A 24,958-nucleotide genomic window follows, 5' to 3' on the forward strand; every position below is an offset into this window, starting at 1 on the left:
CGAGTTGCAGACGGGACGGGACGAGTTGCAGACGGGACGGGACGAGTTGCAGACGGGACGGCAGAGGCTGGGCCTCAACCGTATGGATTGCAGACGGGGCGGGCCCCAGGCAGGGTGGCAGACTGAACAGTACGGGATGCAGACAGGACGAGTTGCAGACAGAACGGCAGAGGCTGGGCCTCAACAGTACGGGTTGCGGGAGGGAACAGAGGTCACGCCGGCCAACTGGGCCCGGCTGTGACTCGGGAAGGGAACAGAGGTCACGCCGGCCAACTGGGCCCGGCCGTGACTCGGGAAGGGAACAGAGGTCACGCCGGCCGTCTGCGCCAGGCAGAGAGTGCCGCTGCCCTTTATAGGGATCTCGATTAGCGGCATCTGCTGCAGCTGGCGCAGATTACAACGGGGATCGGCTGTGAACCCTGACAGAACACTAACCCTACACAACACTCCAAATCAGACCTTTGGCCACAGTTTCCTGATTTAAAATATGCATCAAATTCCCAAACCAGCCCGTGAGTTGCCTGGATGTTTTGTAGACACACACACACACACACACACACACACACACACGCACACACACACACGCACACACACATACACACACACACGTCTATGGATATATATATTGTATGTAGTGTATTTCTATGTTTAGCGAGATGTTTTTCCCCTTGATCAGTGACCGGTGCAGGTCTGCATCCAAAGATCTTATGTGGCTCCAGAGGTTTGCTATGTTACCCCTCTCACATCTGACCAGTCCAGGATGAGCTGGAGATTGTGAAGAAGCACATGAGAACAAGACACAGATTCATTCACTTGAGTTTATTTGCTATTATACGACCGCCCACCCATCAAGCCAGGCACACACAACCTTTTGAAGCGCATCATTTTCAGACTTTTGTTGTCATCATTTCACAAGTGTTTCTTCATGGCTGATGTCTGTGGTGATGCGGCAGGGGAGGGAGGAAGATGACCAAAGCAGGCCGCAAAAACATTTTTCATTAGTTCTTTTTTTCTTTTTTCTTTTTTTTTTTTGTACTTTTTTTTTTTTTTTTTTTAATTTAAGGATGGGCTGGCCAATGGCTACTGCAACAGTATTGGTTAGTAAGCACTACATGGGTTTATATCATGGAGGGGACGGGGTCTGCATATCCGTTCTACACGGCTGTTAAATACTTGGCTACAGGTGTGCGGTGGTCTAAGAATTGCACTGGATTGCACTGTAAATGAAGGCCTCATGTGGTATATTGATAAAGTGGTTTTTCTCTAACCCTACAGATGACACAGTTTAGTTTGTTTTAGGAAAAGGGTAGGTGGCTTTAATAGCACCACGGTCACGCTGTCTAAATGAATATCTTCAACATTGCACCTATATTGAGTGACTCTTTGTCAGACAATGAAATACATAACAAGTGGGAATGAAGAAAATTTAAATGAGAGCTAATTTCTCTCTAGTTTTGGTTCCTATCACAGCACTGGCCTTCAATTTTTCTGATGGCTTTTTAATCACTCGTCCTTGTCGTCCTTGTCAGTGCGACCGGAGTCCCTCTCCTTCTCCTTCCTGGATTCCTTCACCACCTTGTTGAAGAGACAGAAGTGTCATTCAGGTCTCAGGTGGCCTCACTTACTTTTTTGCAGTTATTCACACAACAGAATCACATACACCAGTCATAATAATATTGTGTTTTTGCCGGTGTACCTCTCCATCTCTAGTCTCAACTGTCTTTATCACAACAGTCCTCTTGGTGCCGCTGTCTGGGATTGGTTCATAGTCTGAAAATGGAATAAAATATTCATTGGACGTTTCAGTTACATTTCAATGTCTCCAAAGAGGTTTTTCTGTGGCATCTATATGATCTGCATACGAATATGTAAGAGTCTTACCACGCTCACTCATGTGACTTGTCATGCCCATATTGAGGACAGGCACATTGATCCTAAGGATGAAGAACAGCGAACAATATAGACATTCTGGAAAAAATTCCATACGAAAACTTTCCAAACCACAATTTGAAATTGGAAAATTGATTAGTAATACAACATTTTCTCTAAGGGGATGCAGTACCGTTATAATTATTATTATTATTATTATTATTATTACTCTGCATTTCAAAGTACCGCACATGGGTGTCTGTTTGTAATCCACACAGGGACAATGAACATTTTGGGTCAATTCGATTCTCTGAATTTAAAAGAAAAAAGATACGGACCGCTTATTTACAAGCTGTCGCCTGGCAACCAGTGTGACTGAGGAAATGTGTGTGATGTTGTTCCTCACCTGCTCTCCTCTCCCTCCAGGAGTTTACGGTATGTGGCGATCTCAATGTCCAGAGCCATTTTGACATTGAGGAGGTCCTGGTACTCCCGAAGGTGACGGGCCATCTCATCCTTCAGGTGGCGGATCTCGTCCTCCAGCCGACCCACATTGTCCTGGTAGTTGGCGATCTCGTTGCCAAACTGGTCCTCCATTTCACGCATCTGCCTCAGCAGAGCTTCATTCTGAAAGGAAGCGGCAACCTCACAAATGTTAAGGTCTATGAAAGTAGTGCTGATGTCTTTGCAAAGAAAAAAAACGGAAGGAAATCCCACCGTGTTCTTCAGTGCGTCAATTTCGCAGTTGAGGGACTGGATCTGCCTCCGGGACTCGCTGGCCTCCTGCTTGGCCTGCCTCAGAGCATCGCTGTTGCGCTTTGCGGACTCGGTCAGATCGGCGAACTGCAGGCATGAAAGGGAAGCCGCACGGATGAGTGTGTGTCTGTGCTGAGTCGCTGTTTCCTTGTGTCTGCGCGGTGGCCTTTCTACCTTTGACTTGTACCAGTCCTCGGATTCCTGCATGTTTTTCATGGCGATGGTCTCGTACTGAGCCCTGATCTCCCTCAGAGCGCCGGTCAGGTCAGGCCTCGCGCTGCTGTCCACCTCCATCTTCAGTTGCTGAGTCTGCACGCTCACTTGCACGTCCTGAATTTCCTGGCGATCGACAGGGCGGGGTTACGGTGAAGAAGCGTCAGAGCCGAAGGGACGCAAAGAAATGAAATCACACGTATTTGTTTTGTTTCACGGCCCGGTCCGGCACCTCCTACCTCATCGTGCATCTTCTTGAGGAATTCGATCTCGTCCATCAGTGATTCAATCTTTCTCTCCAGCTCCAAACGGGACAATGTTGCATCATCCACATCCTGGTTGATGAATGAGATACATGCAGTGGTTAAATCCTGGGCATTGTAGTTCTGTCTCAGCAAATAAACATATATATGAACCCTTTTTTTTTTCAAAACTCTATATTTCTGATCAGGATTAATCGGAACAAAAGGAAATAACAGCTTCAACATAAGGTAACAGAAAGACCCAGACATTAAAAGCTAAGCTGTTCTCATCGGAGGCCGGACGCTGAGATCCAAACAGCAACCGTTGGTCATCGAGGTTTGCGTTTACCTTGCGGAAGGCAGCCAGGTTATTCTCGGCATCTGCCCTCTTCTGAGCCTCTTCCTCAAACCTTAATGGAAAACAGACACCAGTAATCTCATTTTCAAGAGAAGGGAAACGGGACCTTTTTTTTACAAGCCGTCCCTCGTCGTCTGAGGTTGCAGCAGGGCATCAGCTGGCAAAAAGCTTTCCAATCAATGTGTACACATATTGTCCTTTGGAGAGGTTTTGGGAGTGCCCCCTCTGGGACCGGCAGCTGGAGCTTTCAGCTAATGTGCCGAGGCCCGTCTGCCCTCTACCAAAGGTTAAGGGTGTCCCATTAGTGCTCCGGCCGATAGAAGCCGAGCTGACAGCGGCCCGTATCTGTGTTTGCTTTTGCCTAAACGGAGTGTTCGGAGACACCGACACGGTTTAGACATGGATTCTATGTTGAATGTAAGTTGTCCATTCAAGGTCCGGAGCTCCCGCACAGCACTATACTGCCGATGACTCACAGGCTGGAGATGCTCTCACTTTTTTTCAAATTTAGATTTTTTCATTCATTTTTACAAATTTCAACCAAAACCCTCCAAACATCCAAAAGCGAGCATGCCGAACCCGTCCTAACGTCTTCCGGGTCGGAGTTCTGTTTGTTTGTCGGTGGATGGGAGCCGGGGCCCGGCGTGTGTCTGGGATGAACGTCCACCTGCAGCCGTTGCTGGGAACGACTTCTGCTCTGATCAGGTGTAAATTCAGCTCCGGCCGTCATGCGATGAACATGTATGACGAGCGTAACGTTGACTTTTTAGCCATGGGGTTTGTACCTCCAATACTTGTAAGTTTTGCTGTCATAATATGACATATCGGTATGAAATATGGACTGAACATGAAGCGTCATGTATGACTGGCTGAAATCTTCTTCCTGTAGCATCTGAGAAAAAGCATTTTTTCACCAGTGCAACGATGCGAAATACCAGGAATGTTAGCAACAATCCAAGCATCTTGACCCGCACTTTACAGCTCCTGCAAAAACAAGAAGGGTGAAATGATGAACACTGGTATTTGTGTCATAAAGTCGCAGCAAAGATGATGAGTCACTGCGAGAAGTCATCGCCAACCACGTGACTGCGTGGACGGACGGGCCGCGGTCGGGGTCAATGACAGGATGAAGATGGCTCCATCTGTCAGACTGGAGATATGCCCTGATAGAACATAAAAATGGATTAGTTTGGAAAGCGTCACCGGGCGGACCCTGATTCCCTCATCTTTAATTCATGCTGTGTTAGCGGGGACCCTTTTGTCCTAATGGGGTCCCTGGCACCATCCCATCCGCCAGGGGACACCGGACTCCCGGCTAATGCAGTCAATGGGTCACATTGATTTTCCTCTCTGTCACCGTGGGCCCCGGGGCCGACCCCACCCTGGGACGGTTCCTCCTCCGGGCCGCTTCATGTCCCTGCATGCGTACGTCGGTGAGGGTTTCAGTTCACTCGGGGAAATCGATTACCGGACACATCCTGATCTCATTTTGAATAAAGCGGAGTGCGATCATGAGATTCTTCGCCTCGGTTTCTCTTTCGGTTTACAGTCAAACGGTCGAATGCGTATTTCTAGCAAGGGATGGGTGTTCGAGACGCAGGGTGACGTCCCGTTTACAGACATGCCACGCCCTGCGGCGCCGTAATGCCTGGACGCTCCCCAGAGAGCGTTCCCTCAAAGCAATCGCCGCAGTGGCTGCGCCCGTGGCCGGACGGGGGTCGGCCCTCGGGCACGGCTCTCAACGCGCACCACCGGCGAAAGGCATGGGGCGCTAAATAACGGCGACCCGCGGGGGGCGTCTGTCCGTCCGTTTAGCATCTAAATACTAATCTGGCTTTCGGCGTCACCGTTTCGGTACGAACCTCTGCTTGAGCAGCGCCAGGTCCTCGGCCAGGTTATCCCTCTCCAGTTGGTACTGGTCCCTCTCCTTGCCGATGGCGTCCATCTGGCGCCGCATCTCCCTCAGCTCCTCCTGGTAGATCTCGGAGGCACGGTTGGGCTGGCCGTGCTGCTGCTGACCTTTGTACTGGGTGAGCTCCTGCTGGAGCGCACCGTTCTGCTGCTCCAGGTAACGCACCTTCTCGATGAAGCTGGCGAATCGGTCGTTGAGCTCCTGCAGCTCGGCCTTCTCGTTGCTGCGGGTGGTCAGGAACTCCTGGTTGATGGCTTCGGACAGGGTAAAGTCCACCTTGTCGTAGACCAGGCGAGGGGCTTGGGCGGCGGAGCGGGAACGTTGTTGGTGGTAGGCGGAAGAGCGAGACGCCACGATGGGGGACATGGAACGCATGTAGCGTGTAGAGGACACGGGCATGCGGGAGGAAACGCCCGAGTAAGACGACATGGAGATGGGGTTCGGGCTTCCGAAGGTGCGCCTGTAGGAGGTGGACGTGTGCACGGCGGAATGACTCATGGTGGCTTCCCGGTCTGCTCTGGGTCGCTGGCTGCGAGTGGGTCGGAGACGAGGCGAGGAGATGCTCATAAAGCAACAGGACGTGCAAGCGCCGGCGGTATTTATGCTCTGGAGCCGGCCGTCCCGTCGCCCTCGTCCCTCCTCCTCCTCCTCCTCCTCCTCCTCCTCCCCCACAGCAACCCATCCTTCCTCAGTCCCGGCTCTGGCCACTCCCTTCTGCTCGGATGCAGACGGCGCCGCGTCTCACTCACTGTCGCGCCGACTCCACCCTTTTTACTAAAGCAGTTGGCAGAAGCCGGGCTGGACTTCCACTTCAGAGTCGGTGTAACTAAAGATCACCATCAGCCCCTCCGATGTGTGTGATTTATGTCCCTCCGGTACTTACCGCCCTCTACATTTCATCAATTGATAATCTTCCCGTAATAATCGCCCCTCAAATGTGCCAAGTGTCGTGTCGGCTATTTTCCATCGGCTAAATTGCATAACATTCAATCCTTTCACCAGATCAACTTATTTGTCTTAATATTCACCCCTCCCTCCTTCTGTCCATTTTTTTTTCACCGTCTCCCCTCCTTTTACAGTAAAGCCATATTTTATTGATATCCTGGGCGTCGGGGGCAGAGCCATGACTCTGCAGTAATTCTACCCTGGTGGAACGGACCACATCCAGGAATCCACATTAATGTACGGCGAGACGGGATATTTTGGTTGTTGCAGCCTTTCAGGGAGATCTTGTGAAAAGGCTTAAGGTTTTGACTTTTGCACAAGCGAGAGTGATCTCTGTCACACATGAAGCGCTGACTTCTTGTACGACAAGAGCCGAGATCACGCCGACCATCCGTAGCAAGATGTTAACGTTCAACCGATTCATTAATACAATAACGTAAATTCATACTCATCAATGAATATTTCTCCAAATGTTTCTTTTGCCGACGGTTGTCGCGATGTGCCTGCGGTGCTTTGGACAGCATGAGGCAGAATACAAAGACGGCATTTTATGCCACAAAAGGTTCTAAATGAGATGAGGGCGAGCAGAGGACGGGAGTGTGTCAGCCACAGGTTTCCCTCATAAATAAGACGCTTCTCCCCTTGAAATCAAACATTAACTGGTGCATTGAAGTTTGGATAAGTCTCCTTGACATTGATATTTGCCAATGCAATGTCCAGTGTGTGCATGTGTGTGTGTGTGTGTGTGTGTGTGTGTGTGTGTGTGTGTGCGTGTGCATAAAGTTGATGTAATACTGAGCATGCTCAGTGTTGACTGGGTGTGGTAGCTTCTCTCTTTCCTTTGTGCTGCTGGTGGTGCCCGATGCGTCCTCACATTTATCATCTGCAACCTCCCCTAGAACCCCCCACACACCCCACACACCCCACACACCCCACACACCCCACACACCCCACACACCGTGCAGCGTCCTGCGGGACTTTGCTTTTACTGTGATTTGCTCTCCGCACCGTTTATCACGCTATAAAACTCCAGCTTTTTCTCACGGCAGCAAAGGGACCGGAAATGTTTTTTTTTTTTGTGATCTTATGTTTGCGAGGACACACACTCACACTCGATCTCCATCCTCCCGCCGCGACTCGGCCGCTACCGCCGAGGTCTGGCTTTCTGTCATATTAGTCTTTCGCCCTGTAATCTAATCAAGCTTCTTCCTCTGCCTCCCGTCTCCGTCTGCCTCGCTGCACATCCTGCCTTCTACCGCCTCTTGGCTCAGAACCAGCCTTAGAGGCCTCTGCTTTGAAATTTCTGGTCGGAACCGATGTTAGAAACACAAGTACACCTGTAACGGCATCATTATTTGGGACTCTGCTGCATCAGTAATATTAACCTTAAGCCAGATGTTGCCATCAGCCATTAGTTGATCCTTGTGGTCCACGAAGAATTCCCGAGGGGACCGTCAAGCCGATGACGGATCTCAGATGGGCTCCAGTGTCTGTTTCTGCATCTACAAATTCAGATCATGGCTCGTGCGTCACATTTCACATGTCAATAGGCATTTATATATCAGTATCATTTGGGAGCGAGTGCGACTGTGCATGTGCAAGATGTGCAAGATGCCGGCGCGTTGGGTGCGGCCCCTTCCAGGACATCTACTCAAAGATGTCCTGATCATCCGGCAGTGACAGAAACACCCAGGAAAAAGTGGGATCGCAGCAACATTTCCATCCTCCACGTCATGACAAGCTCACATTTCTATAGCCCAAGATTTTAGAATGAATTTCATACTGACCCTTCCTCTTCCTGCAGGCAAAATATTGGACATTTCATACAAAATCCTTGTGTTTGTGCAAACATGGATCGTTCTGGTTCTTGCAAAGAGGATGAACAAAAAGTGCCCTTTGACAGTTGCAGTCGTGCACGTGTTCAGGCTCCACCACAAAGGCTGTCTCGCTAGCAGAGTCCCCGGATCTAAATATTGATCTGTGAAACAATGCATTGTGAGTATCTTGCACGTTAGGTTATAATTAGATAACAGCAGAAAAATGTCATTATTTTGTATGCCAATAAACAAGCATGAATTTTTACTCAGGGAATTGTAGATGTTTACAAAATTAGAATATTTCACGTGGGTAGAAAAGAGCAGACGCAGCCCGATGCAGCCCGATGCAGCCCGATGCAGCAGACACCAGAGTGAACCCAGGAGGTTGCTAATGGCTCAGTTCTGCGTGAGTACAAGTATAAATCCTCTCTTGGACAGACGGTGAATACACACCGTGAGGTCGTAAATTTGTGCCGAACACTTACGTCTGCGCGCTCCCTCCCTAACGCCATGAAAATGTCATTCATTCATACCCTTGTGGTCTGTCCAAGTCTGTCCGCGGGGCTACATTTGTGTCGTAAACACAGCCAACCGATCGTCTCTGGGTTTGAAGAGGAGACGATGTTTCTCTGTCCGTTCGTGTTATGAGACGAACGCCGGCCAGTTTCTGATCACCATTTCAACAGATCGCCGAGGATGCAGAAAATGCCAAGTTGTCCGAGCTGTCGAGACCAGGATGAATCACAAGTGAAAAATAAGGAGTCTCACGGAGGCGTCCGGGTTCAAAGTGGAAGGTGTAATGTCAGTTTGGTTGGCGTCGAGTCTGCACAACAAACGCTACCCGCACCGCGGACGGCTAAGCAGCGCTGCTCGTCAAAAGACAAATGAATGGAGGAGAAAGATTAACGTCCATGTTTGGCAATTAGTGTAATGGAGCGTCGCCGTGCACGAGGCTATTCATTTGAACGTGGAGGAAAAAGGAGCAGGAAGGTTGGCCGGCGTGCCACCGCAAACTCAAGCCGACCGAGAAAGACCCGAGAAAGCGGGCGGGCCTCGATGAGCACGATAGCGGCGAAATGCAGCGCGTCGCATCTGAAAATGGTCAAAACAAACGCAAGGACACGATAAAACACGTAGAACGTAGTTGGCTTTGGACTTGAATTCCCGCTTGCCGGCCTCGTTTGCAGTAGCCGTGTCTCCCTTGGCTTGCCTGCCGTCGCACGTCTTCGCTCTGCACATCTGGCTTCCTCCACGATAGACATTTGCTGCAGTGACGTCAGCCTTCTTTCCCGCGCCGCAGTGTGTCGTCTGATGTGCCTCTTACCAGCGCCGGCCCTCGACATGCTTAGGTTGGCAAATCCAAACGGTCAAGACCCGCTTAAGTGTGTTTGCCAGCGGGTAGCCTTTAGTAGTTGCATGCATTCTACTATATTTTTCAGCTACAGTGGACTTTTACGGTTCTTTAAGAGATCATCGTGGTAGGAAACATAACTGTTCCATGGAAATTAAACCTAGAATGAAGAGAAACTTTTTGGAACAGGTAAACGTTTCACTTTATTAGGGTAACAGCATGGAAGTGTCCTGCAACGTGGAAGAATAAAAATGCATTGTCATTCAAACCCATTTTATATTTGTTGATTTTCCAAGTTAGGTTAGGTGTAATTCTGCCACGAAGAATAAATTGTGGTCTAAAAAACTAGCAGTGCCAATTAACAAAATATTGTGGGTCAAAATAGCGGTGACTTCTCTGAAAAGGAAAAAAAAAACACTTTTTTGCTGGTTTTAAAAGACACACTTGGCTCACGCTCAAAGTCTTTCTATTTGTATTTCGTCGTACCAGTTAATGTGTACAAAGTGCAAGTTAACCGGTTCAGGTGTCAAACCTTGAGTGGGAGTTACATTATTGCTATTACAGCACATTATTTGCATATTATTTTAAAGCGGAGACGTTAGCAGATGTTAGAAGGGAGTCGGAACGCACGACGCGGTCATTTTCAGACAACCCTCCCCTGGAGCAGCGGGCGGCTTTCTCCGGGCGATTGTCGACTCAGCAAGTTCCACAACAACAAGGGCACGGACGTTACGGCCGAGACGCCTCCGCGGTTGTCGGAGTTGTCTTCCCTGAGAGGCTGGTACTGCTTGAACCTCCTGTCGATGAGACGCAGACCACAAAGCGGTGAGAAGACAACGCCGGTGACACAGCCAAAGAAGAAACGACAAGAGCAAAGAAGCCAAACATCTGCTCCGACGGGGCCGTTTGAAATTCTTCTCGCTGGTTTGGAAGGAAAGGTCCGAGTGAACAGGAAGCGACGGCCAGCAGAAGCTGCAGCAGGTATTAAGATGTTAGTTTTAAATTCAGTTTTAGGTAGTTTTAATCCAGTCAAAACTTCCCGTTGTTTTACTTCTACTTCTTGGGTTGGAATATTTGAGCGTCACTGCGTGGAAAGACATTCCTGCGCACTTCGACTCAAAATCTGATTTCACCTGCCTTGATGAAGGAGTGAAATTCAGGCTAACTGTGTTTAAACAACCTTTCCGAAACCATTCTCAGAACAACTTGGAGGCGATTGGTCTCCATGGTTTCTGTGCCTGCGTATTTATTTACGGGTTGTTTTCCCTGTTTCCAGGTACGATCTATTTCCCCACAGCAACCCCTCCAATCCCTGGCGTCAAGCACAAGAGATGGTCTCGGGTGTGTCGACGATGTTGCGGACCGACAAAGAGTTTGCGGAGCGCGCGTTGGCCCCCACAGAACCCCGGAGAAGATATTTCAGACCAACGTTTACTTCTTCAGCATTACGGGCTCAGGGTCCGTTTTTCGTCACACTTCCGACCCCGGACCAGCAGAAGGAATTAGCCAACAGGATCTGGACTTGGTCCATGGAGATCCGTCTGCCCGCCACCTTAAATCCCAGCTCTCGCTTCTGGCCCGAGTAGACCTCCCGTGAAACCCTTTTCCTCGTTCATTACGAGCGCGAAGGGCTGATACTTCTCCGGTTGTGTTTGGATCATTCACAGGCCGCCTTAAATGTGAACTGAGTGGTTTCTCTATATGTTCTCTGGTTTGTTTTTCAAAGCTGGCTCACCTGTACATCAAGCCAACGCAGCAGACCACACAGGCCAGAACCATCATTCCCAGGACAGTCGCCGCCGTCCCGGCCGGGGAACCGGCGGAGGCTGCGAGGGAAGCAAATTGAACGGGTGAAAAAGAACTGCTTTGTTCAAACCAAGTATTTCCAGGGGTTTATAGACCTCTTTCACCCACCTACGGTCACGCTGACTTTAGCGCTTGCAACGGCCAGGCTGACATCATTGGTCAGAGAGACATTGATGCAGAAAACCCCCGAGTCATTGAAGAACTGGCGAAGGATCATTTGGCAGTCTGGAGAAGGCGAGGCAGCGTTGCAGACCGTTTCCACCGGCGTCACGCAGTCAGCGTCCGATACCACCGTGCAGACTTCGCTCGGTAGGCTGAGAGACGGAGGGTTCTTTGGTTAAGGTGCACCTTTTGGCTGAAACATTTTCATGCGAGGACACGCATTTTATACCGACACCAGAACTCAGATTGTGCTTCTCATTAGGAGCCTGAGTGACCACGTGAATTCAAACGTTACAGATTGTATAATTCCTATTTGGCAGTTTGATCAGGATCGTGCAAAGGGATGCGCTGAATTACATGACGGCTGGGAAAACATAAAGCATCTATTGCTAATTATTTATCTTCTTGGACCGTCTTTGTGCCTTGACTATCGAAGTTCGACGGTCCACCCGTTTCTTTGAGCGACTTTGGCGGCGCGGTGATTTCTATCTACAGTATTACTGGGGTCGTCGTGGGCCAGACATCCTTCATGAAGGGCTCACTGACAGCGTCCGTTTAGATGCAACCACCCACCTGCCTTGGCAGGTAATGGTCACATCGACGGCGTTCTGTTCCAACTCGGTCGCCAAAGACACCACGTTGGACACCTGCACAATCTCCACGCTTTCGATCCCCTCTGCAGGGTCCAAAGGTAAAACAAGAGGAACGGTCAGCTAGAAGAGAGTTCCAACCATCGCTCCGCCGGCACGGCCGACTTACGGACAACATCCACCGCGGTGGCGAGGGAGCCGTAGCGGTAGATCATGCAGTCGGCCGTCAGCTCCGGAGCCTGTCTCTTGACCACGACGACAGGAAGCTCCGTCGGATCCGTTTCCGCCGCCGTCTGAACTTCACCTTCGGCCGGAACGATCTCCTGCTCGCCTAATGTTCGGACGATACGAAACGAAATGATCGGCGTGTGTTTCCATCAAGGAAATCTGTCTTCCTAAGCCCGGTCGCTCACCTGCAGGCGCGGCAGTAGCTGCGGCAACATTCTCCGTTTCTGTTGTTTCTGTCTCGGCATCCACTGCGGTATTCAGCCCCTCCTCCAGGACAGCGGCATCAGTGGCGGCAGGGGCGACCACGGTATCAGCAGGGGCTTCTGTCTCAGCCTGGACGACCTCAGCGGCGGCGTCGGCCACGGTATCGGCGGCGACGTCGGTCGCCACGACGTCGGTCTCCTGCTCCGCGGCTACTTCTGCTACAGCGGCGACCGTAATCGTGTCGATGACCTCTGGGAGGACGGTGGCTGCTACATCGACGGCGGTTTCCTCTTCCTCGGCGACAGGGGCGACGGAAGCGGCCGCCTCAATCGCGGGCACATTTTCGACGGCGGCCGGTTCTTCTACAACGGCCGTCTCCGCGTTCTCCGCTTCTTCAGCCACGGGTGTGACGGTTGCAACCACAGCCACCTCACCTGCGGCAGCGTCAGCCTCTGCGGCTGCGGCGGCGGCGGCGTCTTCCTCCGCGGGAACGACCGCAGTGTCAATTCCTGCGGGCGCCTCGGCCGCCTGTGCTTCGGTATCAGCGACCGCGTCGGCATCGGCGGCGGCCGCTTCGGCCGGCTGCTCGGACGCGGCGAGCGGAGTGGCATCAGAGGCCGGCACGTCCAGAGCGATGGCGTCGGCCCCTTCGGCCGGCGGGGTGGAGGCCATCACGACCACCGCCGGAGCTGCCGACGCATCGGCGGGAACGCCTGATAAAAGAGACGTACAGCCATTGGACGGACCTCAGACCGCAATGACGCGCAGCGGGTAAACAGAGTGAATGTTGACCTGCCGTGGGGTTCCCGCAGCCGTCGGGGATGCTCGCCATGAGAACCACCTGAGGTTTGAAGGTCCCGACCGAAAGGTAAGTGTGGGTGACCGAGGTCTCCCTGGAGATCAGGGTTCCGCTGCTGTCGCCGAAATCCCAGCTGAAGCTGATGTCGGCGTTACTGAGGTACCGGCTGGGATCGTGAAGATTGACCGAGAAAGCGATGGGTCGGTTCTGGATGAAGTTGGAGTCGTCTTGGTTGACGTCGTTGACCTGGGCGAGCGACACGCTGAAGGGAACTTGGTCTGATGAGGGAACACAAGAGCTTCTGATCAGGTTCCGGTCGCACCGGACAATCTAGAAGGAAGTCTTAGCTTCGGCGCGACGTGACGGGCCACCTGTGACCGTGAAGACGGAGGAGGCGTAGCCGAGCGGGATGAACTTGTCTTGTCCCCTGCAGTGATAGATGACGACCTCCATGTTGTAGGACCCCAGGGGGACGCTGTCGGTGCCGACGGTGAGTGAGGAGGACGGTCCGTCGGCCACTTGCCAGTACCTCCCTGGAACACCGTCATCTGATTACAACTGGCTTGAAAGCACGCGGCCCCTCGCTGCCAACACGCCGCGTTCAAACACGCCGCCGTCATTAAGAGCAAGAAAGGTGTCATTTCCACTCATTATGTTATAAGGAAGCTTATTCTGGTTTTTAACACGGTGCTCGAGTGACATGCCATTGGTCTCCTTAGATACTGCGACCACATCCTTTTACAATTTGTTCAATATATATAGGATTCAGGTCTAGGATTCAGGTCTATGTGAACTTAGCTTCGGCTATGTGAGCTTATAGACATATATGAAAGCCACAAAAAAAATGTGATGATTCATACGTAAAAATAAACAGGAAAAATGTGAGTTTCAAGCACATTTAAAACACAATGTTTTACGTTCATCCTCGCTGCCGGTTGAGTATAAAACTCCGAAAACTCCGATTTTCTTTGTCAAAGGTGAATATTTGTCAAAGGAAAAACTTTTTCCCGGTGTTTGGTCGGCCAACGCACAATCCTTCTGTTCTGCTTGCCGCTGCCTTCGGGCAGTATTACAAAATTACAATCATATAATAATAATAATAATAATAATAATTATTATAATAATAATGATGATGATGATAATAATAATGATAATGATAATAATATCAATAATCATAATAATGATAATAATAATTATTATTATAACACCAATAATAATAATAATAATGATAATAATTACCATTATTATTATTATTTTCATTATTATTATTATTATTATCATAACAATAATGATAATGACAACAACAACAATAATAATAATAATAATAATAATAATAAAACAATAATAATAAGAATAATGATAATAATGATAATGATAATATAATATAGTCATCATTACCCTGAGAACAGAGATCTGAAAGCAGGAGGAAAAATCATTTTAATAAAAAATATCTTTACCCCAGGTCTTCCACACGAAGACATACTGAGGCCTCCTGTTCTGGGTCCTGGTGAAGGGGGTGCCGTCGGGAAAGACTCCGTCGGTCTGTTGATCAGGATACACTGCCTGACCCTCCTGATACCGTTGCCCTGGGGAGGTTGAACCACAAAGCATCCGTGGAGCCAAACACATGACGGCGCGACCGATTATCGCAGCGCGTTAAACTAGAAAACGATCTTTTATAAATCTTCCGGTGTCACTTGTGAAACGGTGAAATGATGTGAAAGAATCGTGCGATTTCGGTCAGTCACGGCAGATGATTTAGTCATTATTCCATGCAGTGAACAACAGAAGACAAGTTAAAGATAAAACTAAACACAGGCCACCGTTAAGAAAACACATCGCTGATGAAAGGCTGCCTTAGAATAAACTAGTTGGTCAAGTATGGGTTATGATTTTCATCCGCTGGCTCACCGTTGACCGTGCAGTTGCGTTCCCAGACCACCCGGCCGTCCGGGAGCACCGTCTGGTTTGGCGGGAAATTCAGAGCGATGTTAAAAGTCGCCCTGGCCCCGGTCAGAGTGGGCGCGTCGTTCTTGAGGTCGAACGTGACCTCGCCCCCTGAGAACGTCCAAAAATCAAGGAAAAAAACGTTAAAACGGAGCGAGAGAAGCGGCGCATAGCTTTCGCTAACGGGAAGGACGAGCCTCACCGGCCCAGCAGCTCCGGAATCTGGGGTCTCCCTCTCTCCAGACCGGATACGTGCGCGAGTTCCACGAGCGGTAACGCGTGAACTGGCTTCGAGATTCTGAAAGAAAATATCACAGGCGTCACCTTGACGGCGCCGGGGAGCCATCTTCACTTCTTTTGTCAGGATAGTTAACGGGATTTCATGAGCGCCGATGGCGAGCGCTCAGCCACGGAGGAAGTGGTGTTTGGTCGCAGGTGATACGTGTTCATTCCACATGACGGACAGAAGCGCTCACACATGAAAATGTTTCTTCACATGGGAGCGGCTCTGCTTTTTTCTTTCTTTCTGTTGGAGTCGGGGTTCCTGGCGGTGGGAGTCACACGACCCGCAATCCCCCTCAATCCTTTTCATGTGACCGTCAGCTGAGCAGCAGCATCAGTAATCCCCGCTGCCAGAACCAGGGATCCCTCACACTGCTGCAGTAGGTGTGTGTGCGTGTGTGTGTGTGTGTGTCTTAAGAGCATAAATCATAAGGCTGTTTACACAGGGACATTTCAGGGACTTGCCTGCCTTTTGGGGACAAAAAGTACATCCTCATGACGTTAATCGCAAAGGTTAGGGAAAGGTTAGGTTGAAGTTATGCTTCGGCAAAAGTCCTCATAACTAATGATTTCGGACGATGAACGTGACCGTTTTACATCCATTTTCACCGGCCGTCCAAACTGACAGTAATGGTTCACCCTGGAAAGCACAAAGCAGCATCGCAGGGAGTGTGTGAGCATAACACAAGCGTGAAATCACAAATCTGACCAACAAGTCCGTTTGCTGTTTAAATTATAAGTCCAAACAAAGAAGCATCAAAGGGTCTCACACACACACACACACACACACACACTCACACGACTGCTTGTGTTTGCCAGAGTGACCAGAATAAATCCCTTTTCCCACAAAGTGCACATTCAAATTCATGTTTCTGATCCTTTCACGGTTCATTTTGCGTCTGATTTAAAGGCGTCTAGAAATCATGTTGGACGTCTCCTTTGCTTGGGGGGGAAACGCACGATTTTCCTTGAAAAAACAAAACACTGCAAAGTCATGTGTACATGTCTGACATCAAGGCTGAGTACTAGTTTGGGAAAAGGTTACCCTTTCTTGGATTATGGAATACAGGACTTTTTATCTTTTTTAAAAGCAGTTTAATTGGTGGAAATCGGTTAAAACGGCGGGTGGTTTCACAGAATATGAAACCCCAAAGAAAACTCGCCGGCTTGAATGTTTCTCAACTATTTGAGATTTACTCACTTATAGCAGCAGCAAAAGTAAAAGCCAGAAGCAGCAGCAGCATCATGAGCGGCAGCGGTTTGATAGTCCTCATCGTCCCGTCGGTGGCCGTCAGTCTCCTCTATCTGAATCCCGATCCTCACCCGATGGTCCTGAACCCCAACACGACTGCCAGAGAGACTTGAGAAACGTCTCCCGACGCTCTTTAAGAGGGCCTCGGACCTGAATTACCATAAAATTTCTTCTCCCCTCTGACATCATTGAGAGTCTGCGAGGCGGCGCCGCCCCCGTCACTGAGGAAAGTACTGAGTTTTAAGCTGCTGAGCGCCGCCAGGACTGTGGATAGCAGCTGCTTCACTTACACACACAAAACGATTTGTCCTGAGTAATTAAACCATGTCTGGATTTGTTTTTACTCATGGCCAACATCGATTATCCATTCGCCACCCCATGAATAATGACCTTCCTGCAGAAACCATTTGCGCAGATGTAACAATTGGAAATACACTTACACAAACTTTACGCATAAAAGAAACTAATAGATAAAAAGTGAAGGTAAAACAAGCTACAAGAGAAAGTCAAGAGTGGAAAATCTTTCTTAACTAATGGCACAGAAGGAATACTTAAAATAAAAGGAAAAGCTCTCCTGAGGTTGAAGGCGATTCTTTTATCATCACAAAATGTGTGTGTTTTCACTCCGAGCTCAGCGCAGCTGCAATAAATACATCGCATCCTGCAGAGCCTTCATCTGAAAAGCGAGTTCAACGGGAAAAGGTTTAATATCTATCTTCTTGATGTGGTGAGGCGTCAGACTCAAGGGCGTAAAAGTAGTGAAGTGCTCACTCCTAAAGTGCACGAGTTGCCGTCACACCGGCTCATGGCAAATGTGCCAAAGTGGAAACTCATCTCGCAGTCCCGGCTGCGCAACCATCTATTCCGCTTCTTGTCTGATCCGATCTTAGAGAAATAAGGAATATTTTGTGCGCCGCATGAATGAAAACGCGAGAGGACAGTGAACTAAGAGTCATGCTTGTTACTGACGTCAGACCTTATAGTGATGTGTGCGTGCGCGTCACAAGACGAGTGCGCGGAGGGAAAAATCAACAGCGTCCTTTTGTTGTCCGGGCCTCGGCTCGGCATCCCGCCGTCGTCCTCGGGCTGCAGCAGACTCTCCCGTGCTCTCTGGGCGAAACCCGTCCGCCCAGAAGAGTCCTCTGCTCGATGGCGCACCAGAACAGCTACGATATCGTTCTCTCTTAATGCACGTCGTGCGGATGTACTGCTTCTTCCTAAGGTTTTAATCTTGCCTTATATTAGCACTAGTTATATTCCCCTTTCTTCATGCAGATCCTCTTTACACATTTCTCAGGTACACATTTCTGGTCCCGCTTGGTATTTTGGTGATGTTTCAGAGTTCCGCTGTTGCGATTCCTCTCCGTGAGACTCGCAAACGAACATCTTTGCGCCGGAAGCGACCAAGACGAGAAAGTTCGCCGCCGCTCGGAGGATCCGGACGGTCCATAAATGGATTCTTACTTCCTACCTGCAATCTGACGCCTCCGCTTCCGGCTTCATAACAATGGATCATCTTATTGTAACCGTTCCTACAAATATTCTGCGACTGTTTAAGATGCTTATTTTGTTAGATCTCAGTGGCTGCGAAAGACAACGACAATTTTCCTTTTTTTGCGACACATGACACACAAGCATGAATCAAACTGGAAACAAGATATCAACAAATTGTTATATTCATCATTCATGCGTTGACATTAAGGTCATAAAGCTATACTTCCTTTACTTGTGTCAAACTGAGAACATAATCCCACCCCCTTTATAATATCAATAAAGCTGCGAAACATCAGACCCCAACAAGGTCAGAATTAATTGATTAATACGCTTTTGAACAACATCAGTATTAAGATAGCAAAGTGGAAAAGGGCGTCAAAGGAGACGAAGGTTTTGATCCGACACGGTTTCCGGTTGGTGAGTTACCCTCAGAGAGGCCGAGCGTAAAGGTTGTGGCTGAACAAATCTCATAGTTGTGGCGCACATTGTCATCATGAAGCCACTTTTTGAGAGACGTCTGCCTGTTTCCCGTGATCCCTTTCGCTCTTTGCAACCCATCAGGGAGCGAAAGGCTTCCTCCTGTCGGCCGGAGCCTTTCCACGAAGAAGACCGCGACGTCTTCACGAAGAAAGTACCTGTGAGTCTTGTCTTTGTTTTTTCTTTCACAGGAATGATGTCTCCTGCCTGTGAGATGTTCGGGCAGCACTACATGTGACCTCTCATGTGCTGACAGCGGAGGCCAGGCCTTCCCACAGAGCACCTGACCGCACATACCAGCGCTCAAGCGCTAGTTTTTCTAGCCTCGGGTTCAGTTACGGAATACTTTCTATGAAAAGTGTAGCGCTTTGTGTTACACTGACTGGATGCCTTAAGTGTCACATGTTGTGCTTTATTTCTTACTTCTACAAGACCGTCGAGCTTAACGACGGTTGCAATTTTGGTTCCTGGAAGTTTTGAGTCAAAAGGTGCGGAGACAAGGTTCCAGACCCGTGGACCTTTTTTAAGTCAAGCCCCCCTCCCCGTTCATCATGTACCATACAAATATAAAGGGAATACATCATGACACTGAACTTTTTTCATTTGCATTAAAAGACAAGTGACATCATTCCATTAATCTAGCTGATAAATGAAAATGACTCCTGTGACCAACCTTGGAGGAAAGGCCGGAGATTCTTGATTGGTTTTATCGGGTGGTCGGGATGGGCTCGGACCCGTCGGTGCGTTGGCCCGATAGCAAACGGACAGCTACATTTGGTGACACTAGATGGCAGCAGTCACTTCATTTTTCTCAATTCTCTTCTGCATTTTCTGTTGGAATCATATTGACGTTTCACAAACCTGTTTCTCCTTCTTCTTCTTTTCCTTCGGGCTGCTCCCTTCAGGGGTCGCCACAGTGAGTCCGCCCCCTCTAACCTCATCTGTCAGCCTGTGCATCACCCCTGCAAACAACAAGGGGCTCAGAGGCGATCCCTGATGAAGTCCCACCTCCACCTTGAACCTCTCTGTCACACCTGCAGCACACCATACCACTGTCTCACAGCGAGCATACATGTCCTGCACCGGTCTGGCAAACTTCTCTGTCACTCCACACTTCCTCATACAGCACCACAAGTCCTCTCTTGTCGTATGCTCTTTCTCAGTGTGCAAAGGCACAAAGCCGCACCCTCTGGCCTTCTGTGAACTTCTCTGCCAGCATTCTCAAAGAAATGCTGCATCTGTAGTCCTCTTTCTAGGCCGTACTGCAGCTGTTAATAATGATGAATACTTTATTAATCCCTTGTGGGAAAAATTCTGCATTTAACATGGATGAACCACGAGCAGTAGGCTGCCGGGGGAGCAGTTCGGGGTTCGGTGTGTTGCTCGACAGCACTCAATCCAACCAGGAATGTTCGATTCCAAAGACAATTGTTCCACCTCCCGCGCCACGCCATGACTTCATTGTACGGCTCCTATCCTTTATCCTTCTATACTTACTGCCGTTCTGCACATCTCCTGTATTCTTAAAAATGGGCACTGTCACGCTTCTACACCATTCCTCAGGCAACTTCTCACTTCAAAGCTTATACAAACCTGATTAATTGTAGAACAATCAACAACAAAAAATTACACACAACGTGATTCTTTGTACAATTTAAGGTTCTTTGCTTCCGAAAGGTATAAAATGCAAACTGAAGTTCGAGCATTTATTTACTCTTGGTATGTTGTTTAAAAAACATCTATGATGAAACTTGCCTGTATATTTCAATTTCTAAAAGCTATTTGTTGAGTCAGCTTTTGCGTTTGGACATCGTTTTTCTCAGCGGCAGTTATGGAACTCCCAGAACTACTAACCTAACCCTCACCCAAAGACTAACCCTAACCCTAAGCCAAAGACTTAGTCCAAGCCTAAACCTGAGCCTAAATCTAAACCTAAATCCAATCCTAACCCTAGCTCAAAGACTAACTCTAAACCTTAGACTAAACCAAAACAAACCTAAAAATAAATCTGAGCCTAAAGCTACACCCAAAACCAAGGCTACATGTAATTCTAAACCTAAACCTATACCTAGTGCTTCATTTAACCCTAAACCTAAACCCAAGGCTAAATTTAAGCCTAAACCTAAACCTAAACCTTGTGCTTCGTTTAAGCCTAAACCTAAACTAAGTCTAATTCCAAGTGACTCCGGCTCGCCTTGACGTCAGCACCGGTTGCATAATACGTCATCACCATCCACATCACGTGATCTACGGGGGCTGTTCGTCGAGGTCCTCCGGCTCGTCCCGGTATCCTACGACTCACCCGGTGCTACCAAAGCCTCCGGCCGGACCCGTCGGTGGATGAAGTTCTGACAAGGACGCGTCGACCAGCAGAACTCCGATACGCGGCTGCGTCCCCGGAGCTCGATGGCGGCAGGGCGGCCGTTCGGGGCGGCAGACCCCGCCGGGCAGCGCCGGTCGGCGCGTCGCGGAGAGTAAACCGAGCGCTCCGGAGGAAACGCGGGAAACGTCGGTGTGTTGGTTGTGTTTCCGCCTAGCCGAGGTAGCCGCCGCGCCGAGCCTCCACACACACGCTCGCCAAAGCTACCCGCGGCTTTTGACGGCTCCGCTCTCACTGCGGGAGGTTCAAGGTCCTGCGGTAACAAGGTCAGGCGTCCGGTGCGGTGCGGTGCGGTGCGGTCAGGCCCGGCAGCCGCTAAGTTTCATGCCGCCTCCCCTCCCGCGTCTCGTCCCAACAGACGCCGAGCGTCGAGCACAAAGAGCGGAGCGCAGCTGAGCGGAGCGTCCGTTCGCCGGGATGGACACGTTTCAGAAGGTGGAGAAAATAGGAGAAGGGACCTATGGAGTGGTTTATAAAGCAAAGTACAAAGTCACCGGAGAAACGGTCGCCCTCAAGAAAATCAGACTGGACACGTAAGTTCGGGGTGACCTAGCAGGGGGCTAGCGGGGGACCGGCGGGGGCTAGCTGGGGCCGAAGGAGCTGTTTAGACCCGTCGATTGGAAAAACGGTGTTATTTAAACAGACCGGAATGTCGTCCGCCGACCTCCGTGAGAGCCTCCTCTAAGCTGTCACTTGACGTCTCCATCCAGGGAAACAGAAGGGGTTCCCAGCACGGCCATCAGAGAGATCTCCCTCCTCAAAGAGCTCAGCCACCCAAATATTGTCAAGTAAGTGGCCGCTGTCAAAAGGTCGTTTCCACGCTTTTGTCGTGCACGTCCGAGGAGGGTTGGATGGAGGAAGTGGCGACCCCTGAAGGGAGAAGCTGAGACTCTCTGTGTTTCAGGTTGCGGGACGTGATCCACACGGAGAACAAGCTTTACCTTGTTTTCGAGTTCCTCCATCAGGATCTCAAGAAGTTCATGGACTCTTCCTCGGTCACTGGCATCCCACTGCCTCTGGTGAAGGTGAACCTCGTCGCTGCAGCTTTAACGGTCTTTAGAAGAGCACATAACTGCTGGCCGGGGCTTATTCTTTTCTTTTTTTCTGTTTTTCAGAGTTATCTGTTCCAGCTGTTGCAAGGCCTGGCGTTCTGCCACTCGCACAGGGTCCTGCATCGGGACCTGAAGCCTCAAAACCTGCTCATTAATGCTCAGGGGGAAATTAAACTGGCCGACTTTGGCCTGGCAAGAGCCTTCGGGGTTCCGGTCCGCACGTACACGCATGAGGTAAAGCGCCTTCCCACGGGCACTTTATTTTACGACGGTCAACAACGGGTTTTTTCCCCTCACTGGAGCCTCTATAAACACAAAGCAGACAGTCGTTCTTGGCTATTCTGTTTCTGCCAGGGGGACTTCTTTTTTTCTCCTCAAGTACAAAGTGACCCTGTTGATGTTTTCCAGGTGGTAACACTTTGGTACAGAGCACCAGAAATTCTGCTCGGCTGCAAATATTACTGCACGGCTGTCGACGTCTGGAGTCTGGGCTGCATCTTTGCTGAAATGGTAAGACCTTAGAGGTTTAAAGCGAACCAAGAGGCCCCGCCATCACACGCCAGGCTCTGCGCATTCAGGACACCTTTTAGCGAGACGGATCGACAAACTGGCCCAAAAGATGGCGTTTTCCTCATTAACCGAGCTCAGCCTTTCCAAGTACAGTGTCAGTATCTTCAGCGGACACACAAGGAGTCCGCAGCTGAACGTGCTGCTCGAGAAAACCAAGGCACGACTACCTTCGTATCCATGACGCCGATAAAGTTACAGTGGCCAGTTGGCAGAACCGCGAGCGATCGCTTGTTACCGTCGTCGTGAAAATTGTGAGATTGTGTCCCTGCGTCCCATGACGTACACGGCGGCGTTCTGATCGCTGCTATGTTCAGGCCACGAAACAGTCTCAACGACTGAAACGATGGACACGAAGCGCAAATCGGTAAACGTGCTCGCTGGGGAATCCAAACCGATCCCAATAGGCGTAAAATCACCCGCTATGACAGGAAAAAACAAAACAATCCAGAAAGGCTGAAGCGATGCAAAGCGGCGACAGTCTGAGCACCATCTTGACCCGCTGGTATCCGCTACGGCTACAGCACAAATTGCCATGGTGGTTTCTGTTTATATTCATGTAAGCCAGCCGATATGCTAATGGAGCATTAAAACCTACATTGGATTTGGGGAGACAAAAGCTCCGGTGGATTCTGAAGGAACATCTCAGCCCATCAGTGCCGTCAGTCAGTCTCACCTCAGCGTCTGCTCTTCTTCAGATCACCCGGAGGGCCTTGTTCCCCGGCGACTCGGAGATCGATCAGCTGTTCCGCATCTTCCGCACCTTGGGGACGCCCGACGAGACCATCTGGCCGGGGGTCACCTCCATGCCCGACTACAAGCCCACCTTTCCCAAGTGGGCCCGGCAGGATCTGGCCAAGGTGGTGCCGCTGCTGGACGAGGACGGCAGAGAGCTGCTCGGGGTGAGAGAACACGCCGACCTTCTTGCACCATTCTTTCTTCTTGCAATACCTTCATCCGACACTGGCAAAGGCAGGAAACGGTTTAAGTTTGAATCATTTTTAGGAAATAGTACTGAGATTGGCCTGGCATTTGGGTCAGACACTTTAATCCTCACCTTTTTCTCGAGCTTTTGTCTGATGTTAACACTTACGCTTGCCTACATGGAGCTTTGTTTTCTAATTCTTGAGACGGTCAAAGGTTATTGTTTCTTTTACGATCATATTTCTCTGTCTCTCCCTCCTCGCAGGAGATGTTGAATTACGACCCCAACAAAAGGCTGTCAGCCAAGAACGCCCTGGTTCACAGATTCTTCCGTGACGTCACCATGCCAGTTCCTCACCTGCGACTCTGAGGATCTCCTCCAGGCCACGGGACGTTAATGACACGTGTTTATATAAGATTGATCGGCCGCCGCGTCTTCGACATCGGCGCTCGATCGGTTCGCCATTAGTCTTCGATAACTTAATTTTGAATATTTACGTGAAGTTGTCGAACGTGGATTTCAATGTAACGTGTAATTGCGGTTGTTGTCCGATTGGAGTTGGCGTCAGGTCAACGGATTCTAGCTACTCGCCGTCATTTCTCTGGTTTTAAGCAGTGCGGTGGCTTCAGAATGACCTAAATATTAGCAGGATAATTGTATAGATCTGGGGGATAGTGCATTTACCAAGAAATGTCTTGGCAGTTGTAGTTTCATGGCAAGAAGTAACAGGTTCAACAAAACCTTTTTATGCTCCAGCTTTGTACATATGGTTGTGATTTGTATACAAAAAAACTTGACGTTTATTCAGATTTTTAGATTCCTGTTTGTTGTTGCTTCTTTTTCACGTTCCATTCTATTCAAAGACAACAAAACATTTTTTTTAAATAAATATTGTTCATTTTGGAAAAAAAAATAAAGCAAATTTAAAAAAAAAAAGGAATTTTTGAGTGAGTGTGTTTGCACGCACTGACCACACAGGCCACAATCCTCCTTTCGCCACTGGAAACGGAAAGGTCTATCGAGGAAAGACAATCCAATTAAGTTGAGGTGCTTTTATAATGTTACCTGAAGCAAATAGTGGTGTTTTTCCATTTCTGTGATTTTATCCAGAAAAAAACAATCTGTATCCAAGAGATTCCCCCCTTCATGATTGAAATGCTAATAAGTGACAAAAAAGGTGAGAGAGTTACAAAGAAAGGGGAAAAAGTCAGTGTCCAGTTGAGTGTTTGTCGCTCCCGGAGTGTCCAGTATCCAGGTGTGAGCTCACCTGCTGCAGGGACGTTCTCAGCATCCTCAACATCTCAGGACGGGCCAAACACCACCTTGGACC

The 24,958-nt window shown here is 49.4% G+C and overlaps 3 protein-coding genes across 5 annotated transcripts; 1 reads left to right on the forward strand and 2 right to left on the reverse strand.

The window, feature by feature from the left end:
- Positions 1 to 804: 804 nt before the first annotated feature.
- prph (peripherin) lies at positions 805 to 5,914 on the reverse strand. Its single transcript, XM_086168470.1, has 9 exons — positions 5,301 to 5,914; positions 3,430 to 3,490; positions 3,078 to 3,173; positions 2,800 to 2,964; positions 2,587 to 2,712; positions 2,276 to 2,496; positions 1,882 to 1,934; positions 1,697 to 1,770; positions 805 to 1,575 (listed from the first exon to the last, which is right to left on the reverse strand). Exons 1-9 carry the CDS (start codon positions 5,846 to 5,848, stop codon positions 1,504 to 1,506), a joined length of 1,416 nt encoding a protein of 471 aa, XP_086024596.1. The 5' UTR covers positions 5,849 to 5,914; the 3' UTR covers positions 805 to 1,503.
- A 3,746-nt stretch (positions 5,915 to 9,660) lies between these two features.
- On the reverse strand, positions 9,661 to 16,868 carry pmela (premelanosome protein a). The gene is made up of 12 exons (XM_086168221.1): positions 16,683 to 16,868; positions 15,402 to 15,497; positions 15,164 to 15,310; positions 14,710 to 14,838; positions 13,624 to 13,785; positions 13,246 to 13,530; positions 12,435 to 13,166; positions 12,191 to 12,352; positions 12,005 to 12,107; positions 11,378 to 11,583; positions 11,199 to 11,289; positions 9,661 to 10,260 (listed from the first exon to the last, which is right to left on the reverse strand). Exons 1-12 carry the CDS (start codon positions 16,753 to 16,755, stop codon positions 10,107 to 10,109), a joined length of 2,340 nt encoding a protein of 779 aa, XP_086024347.1. The 5' UTR covers positions 16,756 to 16,868; the 3' UTR covers positions 9,661 to 10,106.
- Positions 16,869 to 20,972: 4,104 nt separating this feature from the next.
- Positions 20,973 to 24,536, forward strand: cdk2 (cyclin dependent kinase 2). Of its 3 annotated transcripts, none has more exons than XM_086168001.1 (8): positions 20,973 to 21,350; positions 21,443 to 21,617; positions 21,795 to 21,872; positions 21,989 to 22,109; positions 22,200 to 22,370; positions 22,545 to 22,646; positions 23,402 to 23,605; positions 23,893 to 24,536. In XM_086168001.1, exons 2-8 carry the CDS (start codon positions 21,502 to 21,504, stop codon positions 23,995 to 23,997), a joined length of 897 nt encoding a protein of 298 aa, XP_086024127.1. In that variant the 5' UTR covers positions 20,973 to 21,350; positions 21,443 to 21,501; the 3' UTR covers positions 23,998 to 24,536. The 3 variants fall into 3 exon arrangements, with proteins under 3 accessions (XP_086024127.1, XP_086024128.1, XP_086024126.1); XM_086168002.1 differs by having other exon boundaries at positions 20,973 to 21,342; XM_086168000.1 differs by having other exon boundaries at positions 20,973 to 21,617.
- Positions 24,537 to 24,958: the final 422 nt, after the last annotated feature.

The sequence above is a fragment of the Fistularia commersonii genome, chromosome 21 (genome assembly GCF_037954325.1).
Source record: "Fistularia commersonii isolate RoL2024-O1a breed Wild chromosome 21, RoL_Fcom_v1.0, whole genome shotgun sequence".
NCBI lineage: Eukaryota > Metazoa > Chordata > Actinopteri > Syngnathiformes > Fistulariidae > Fistularia > Fistularia commersonii.